This window comes from Peromyscus maniculatus, chromosome 23 (genome assembly GCF_049852395.1).
Source record: "Peromyscus maniculatus bairdii isolate BWxNUB_F1_BW_parent chromosome 23, HU_Pman_BW_mat_3.1, whole genome shotgun sequence".
NCBI classification, from domain to species: domain Eukaryota; kingdom Metazoa; phylum Chordata; class Mammalia; order Rodentia; family Cricetidae; genus Peromyscus; species Peromyscus maniculatus.
Genome location: NC_134874.1, coordinates 33,835,970 through 33,841,969, shown reverse-complemented (window position 1 = coordinate 33,841,969; position 6,000 = coordinate 33,835,970). Strand labels below are relative to the sequence as shown.

General features: G+C 44.7%; 1 protein-coding gene across 1 annotated transcript in view; it reads right to left on the bottom strand.

Moving 5' to 3' along the window:
- Positions 1-3,263: 3,263 nt before the first annotated feature.
- The window catches only part of LOC143270580 (uncharacterized), a 73,170-nt gene continuing 70,433 nt past the window's right edge, over positions 3,264-6,000 (bottom strand). Inside the window, exons 24-25 of the mRNA XM_076561006.1 lie at positions 5,523-5,582; positions 3,264-3,600 (exon numbers count right to left, since the gene is read on the bottom strand). Of these exons, the coding sequence (XP_076417121.1) occupies positions 3,284-3,600; positions 5,523-5,582 (377 nt within the window). The 3' untranslated portion in view covers positions 3,264-3,283. The remainder of the gene's footprint in view (positions 3,601-5,522; positions 5,583-6,000) is intronic.

Here is a 6,000-nt window from a genome sequence, read left to right as displayed (position 1 = left end):
TGGCTTTTAGAGTGTCCATGGAAAAGTCAGGTATAATTCTAATTGGTCTGCCTTTATGTTACTTCGTCTTTTTCCCTTGTAGCTTTTAATTTTTTTTTATTGTTATATATATTTAATATTCTATTATGTGCTGAGAGGGACTTTCTTTTCTTGGTCCCACCTATTTAGTGCTCTGTATGCTTCTTGTACCTTTTATTCACATCTCCTTTTTTAGGTTAGGAAAATTTTATTCTATGGTTTGGTTGAAAATATTTTCTGGGCATTTGAGCTAGATTTCTTCTCCTTCCTCTATTCCTATTATTCTTAGATTTAGTTTTTCATAGTGTCCCATCTTTCCTGGATATTTTGTGTCAGTGGTTTTTTAGAATTACCATTTTCTTTGACTGATGTATCAATTTCTTCTATCATACCTTCAACACCTGATATTCTCTCATCCTCTCTTGTATTCTGTCAGTGAAGCCTGCCTCTGTGGTTCCTTTTAAAATTTCTAAGTTTTTCATTTACAGAATTCCCTGTTTGGTTTGTTGTTGTTGTTGATTCTATTTTCATTTTCAGGTCTTGAATTGCCTTATTCATCTTCTTCCTCCATTTGTCTTTTCCTGTATTTAAGGAACTTATTCATTTCCTCCCACTGTTTGCTTTCCTGGACTTCTTTAAGGGATTTATTAATTTCCTCTTTAAGGACCTCTATCATCTTCATACAGACTGTTTTAAGATCTTTTTTTCTAGTGCTTTTAGCTAAACTGGAATATCCAGGGCCTGTTTTGGTATGCCATGGAATAATCTTTCTACACTGTGAATATGTATTGCTCTCACTGTAAATAAAAAGCTGTTTGATCCATAGCGAGGCAGGATTTTCAGTGCAGAGAAAAATGTTGGGAAGGAGAGCAGGGTCTGAGAGGTCTCCAGGAAATACAGAGGGAAGGAGACATACTGGAGGACAGGTAAAGCCATGAGCCATGTGGAAATACATAGATTAATAAAAATGGGTATATTAAAGTTGTAAGAATTAGTTGGTAATAAGCCTGAGCTATCAACCAAGCATGTATAATTTATATTAAGTCTTCATGTCAGGTATTTGGGAACTGGTGGACAGGAAAGAAAAGTCTACCTACAGTGGTATGGTTGCAGGGCTGTTTCCTTGGACTGTTCACCTGGTGTTTTTCAAATGAATGCCTGCTGGTGGTATTGGAGCTTGAAATAATGGGATGAGTTGGGGGAAGGAAGGTTGTAGGAAAAGATCTTTGTGGTCCACTGGGGGTGGGGTCAGAGAAGAAGGGGAGACTGCAGCAGGTGTTCTGCAACAGAGCTGGGGGTGAGACTGGGTGGATGAATCTGGTGGAGCAGAAGTGGTGAAGATGTGCTAATTCATACTTTTCAAACCACTTGACCAATATCCTCCCATCCACAGACCTTTCAGACAATGGATTGGGGAAGAGGGATTGAGTCTGCTCCTTATCGGGCTCTGAAGATGACAAATATGTCCATGCCAAACACTCTTGGCTCTCTTCTGTGTAATCCAGATTGCTGACCTAGTAAAAAGCTTTACCTCCAAGGCCACCTTCCCAGAGGTTGATGATCAGTGGCAAAGGCACCATGGTGTAGAAGATGCATGAGGAAAGTCTTACCTATGTCTCAAGTCTCTCACTTAGTGACATAGATGATGAGCTCAAAGTCATTCTGCACCTTGCCAGTCATGAGATCTATGCACAAATCATCCCAGCCTCCCTAGTGTCTGTTCATGGGCCTTTGGGCCTGCTCTCTTCTGGCTCTGTGGACAAAGTACATCCTGATTTACCTTCTTACCTGAACAGGTGTGGACAATGGTGTGAACTTCCAGATCAGTCAGTATGTTGAGAGTTTTTGTGATCTCTTGGGGCCAGGCTGTAATCTTAAGTTGAGCTTCTATAAGAAAAGACTTTTGTGAAGAAGACAACTTGCCCTAGCAGCAGCATTTGACTATGCTGGAACTTGTAGTTTTCTAGGTATTATAAAACTGGGCTAAACCTCTTCCTGGGTGCATTCTGGATGTCCAAGTTCCAGGCCATGAACCTAAGCAGCCAGCTGTGTACTCAGAATCTGCTTCCTTTAGCACACTGTGTGATGATGTTTTGTGTATGCTCTAACAAAGCTTGCCTAAAGATCAGAGGGCAAAGCCAACCACTAGCTAGCCATAGAGGCCATTCAGTGGTGACATACACCTTTGAGGTCAGCTTTTGTGTTCTCACGCCTTTAATCCCAGCACTAGGGAGGTGAAGACAGGAAGTGATATGGTTGGGTGGAGAGAAGAATGTAAGGTAGGAGGAGACAGGAACCCAGTCCCCTTTCAGTCGGATGATTTTGAGGAGGTAAGAACTCTAGTGACTGGCTGCTCTGCTTCTCTTATCTTTCAGCTTTCACCCTGACATCTGACTCTGGATTATTATTATTATTATTATTATTATTATTATTATTATTATTAAGATCAATTAGAATTAATCTACAACACTGGGTTTCTTTGCTAATCCCTGGGCTACTTTCAGAGGCATCATACAGGTAGCCCATGTGATCTTTGGCCCTAGACATGAATTTCTCGCAGGCAACTAGATTAGCTCTCGCCACACTTGCTTTGCTCACCCAGTGAGGATGACCTCTCAGTGGGCACCCAATCCCACAGTGTCTAGGACCTGTTGAGGGTACACGGGACCCTTCAAGGAAGGGCTTTGGTCTGGTGGGCCATATTCAAAGCCTGAAGCCACCGAAGCAGGTCCCCTCAGTCATGTGGCAGGGGGAGGGCCCTTGTCACTTTTATCTAAGGACTGGAGATCTGGAGGGCACCCCAGGGAACAAGCCTAGCCTCTGAAGGAGCACCACTGAAATTTGCTATCTTAGGCTCCCCAGCTACCCAGTGAGGTTCTGAGGTGTCTCTGGAGGAACTTTGCCTATGTTGGCCTCCAGGACCCGGGTATACTACAAGGGGATGTTCAGGGATGATATACTCCTCTTGGAGACATCCACACCTCCTGTCTTAGGTGTTAGAAGTATTCTGGGGGAGTGCTTTTAAGCCCATCTGTATCTGTGGATAGATACTATCAAAATATCAAATGTGCCTTCAAGATAAGAGATCTGGGTACTAGAAAGATGGCTCAGCAGCCAAGTGTGCTTGCTACTCTTACGGAGAACTAAGTAGCTCCACAGGATGGGTTACAACTGTCTATCACAACACCCTGGAGGGGTGACTCCAGTGGGCATGCCCAGAGACATAGAAATAAAAACAAAAAACATTTATATACGATTATAGGCATTATATTTTTATTGGTAGTAGCTTTTCATCCCCCCCCTCCTCCTCCTCCTCCTCCTCCTCTTCTTTCTCCTCCTCTGCCTCTTCCCCTGCTGCCTCCAACTCTACCACCTCCTCCTCCTCTTCTTCCTCTGCCTCCCCTGCTTCCGCCTTAGGCGCCACCTCCTCCTCTGTTTCCGCCTCCTCATCTGTTGCCGCCTCCTCCTCCGTTGTGAACTCCTCCACCGGCTCCTCCACCACCACCTCTTCCTCCTCCTCCTCCTCCTCATTCGTATCTTTATTTGAAGATTTAGGTGGGGCTTGGTATAGTACATTTATCTCTAGGGATAGAGTAGGAATAAGTTCAAAATAGGGAAGGAGTCATGGCACAAAGTGTAGCATGAATCTTAACTGGTCTTATTAATAAAATCAAACCTGTGAGCCAGGTATTGGGGTGAAGCTGGAAGATCAGAGATACATAACAGGCCACAGCTAACCTCACCTGGCCAACTTCTCAGCTGATCTTGTTTCCTCAGACTGGAAGCCTCTGTGTCCTCATATCCCAATGACTCTCAGCTGAACTGTGCTGTTCAAAACCTAAAAGCTTAACCTGCCAAATGCTTAACCAGCCAAACACTGCTAGTTTCTGGTCCTCACGCCTTATATACCTTTCTGCTTTCTACCATCACTCCCTGGGATTAGAGGCTTGCTTTCTGGGATTAAAGGCGTGAGTCACCATGCCTGGCTGTATTCTTGAACACATGGATTTCTGCCTCTGGAATGCTAGGATTAAAGGCGTGTGCTACCACTGCCTATCCTAAGTATCTAGTGGCTTTTCTGTTCTCTGACCCCAGATAAGTTTATTAGGGTACACAATATTTTGGGGAACACAATACCCCACAACAAAGCTCTGGGACACTGCTGGGTATTTCTTGCAGGGACCAGGTTGGCCATCCTAGGTGAGTGACTGCTCCCACATGTGCCACCATCCATGCTACCAACATTGTTGGGGACAATTTTCTATTGGCTGCTGTTCTGTTGTTTGTAACTTTTGGATGTTCCCCTTGGGTCTCCTTTCACATCAGAAACAAAGCTTTGCTTGCTAACTGTGTTGTGCTTAGCATCCCTGTTCCCACTCTGTTCAGCTCCCTGCTTTCCCCAGCTAGGCAAGAACAGCACTTCACCTCTTTTCCGCAAGTAATGGTGTGACCAGATGACCTGGTAAGACTCAATTGTGTCTAGCTGGGCATGTCCCTAAGCAATGTCCCATTGTATACACTTCCTATTGGGATTTTGGCTCTCCCATAAACTCTGTAAAGGACTCAGGTGAGGCCACATTTCAAGGGAAGGGGAAGACAACTGGGTACACTTATGCATAAAACAGGAATGAATCCAGGGATCCATGATGGATTAGGTTAGGTCCGATCAGGTGGGCCAGTCAACTCGGTATGCAGAATCAAGAACAAGGCAGCAGGGACACACTTTCATGGATTACTGGGCATAACGTGCAGAGCCGCCATTCCACTCAGGAAATAGGGAGGAGGGTGGAGAAGGCTCTGGGTAAGGGACAGAAGAGTGGTCAAATGATGTGACCGGTGAAGTGGGCTCCTTCATCGCTGTGGACACATTGATTAGAAAGAGGAGTCCCTGAGTTTACACAAGCAGAATCAATCCATCAGAAGTAGAAGGGTACAGGGCAGGCAGACATACTTTGCAATGAAGAAAGACCCTCACCTTACTGCAGGGGTTTCATAAAAGACCTTTGGGGAATATAATCTCCTTTGATTCATACTCTAGACCCGTGGAGACAGGTGAGAACTATACTAAGCATGAAGCCGTATCAGTTTCAGACAGCTTAGAGGACAGAACACACTGGAAGATATGGCAAGGTGATCTGATGAGATGGCAGGAAACTGAGGTTCAGACACACAGAGGATAAGACAGAGAGGACTCAAGAGATAAAATACAAGTGGTCATGCACTTTAATTCCTGGGATTTTGTACATCCATGATGAACTAGTAATATCTGGAAAGGAGGCCTTATCTGGACCACAGAGTCCCAGATCCATGCTCAAGTACTAGGTCAGAAGCTCCAAGATAGGTGTCAATGTGTCTGTCCTTTGACTCATTTGCCCTACAGGTCAGTCTAGTGTGAGGAGCACAGGCTGGAAATGAGCTCACACACAGGCTTCCTTCTGTCCCTGTCCCCACTGACACCTTGTCCACATGACAGAGTAGACCCAGAATGCAATGTTGTTACCTACCTGGAGCTACAGGACTTGACTCCTTTCCCAACTCCCTGATTTGCAGTTCAGCAGTAGCACCTGGAAGAAATCAACAGAGTGGCTCATTCTGCCTACAGAAGATACAGCCACATCAGCTCACACCAGATCAGCCTCAGCTTCCCACTGGTTCCTTGACATCTTAGGTTATGGAAGGTGCTTCAGGGAGGCCAGTCTACTCACTCTGCCACCCACCCATAAGATTGTCTTTTATATAAAGACTGAATGGGAGCTGGAGAGGTGGCTCAGAGGTTAAGAGCACTGGCTGCTCTTCTAGAGGTCCTGAGTTCAATTCCAAATAACCACATGGTGGCTCGCAATCATCTATAATGAGATCTGGTGCCCTCTTCTAGCACACAGGCATACATGCAGGTAAAACACTGTATATATAATAAACAAACAAACAAACAAACAAACAAATGAATAAATAGAAGTAGGCACTTCAAGATTTTAAGGAAAA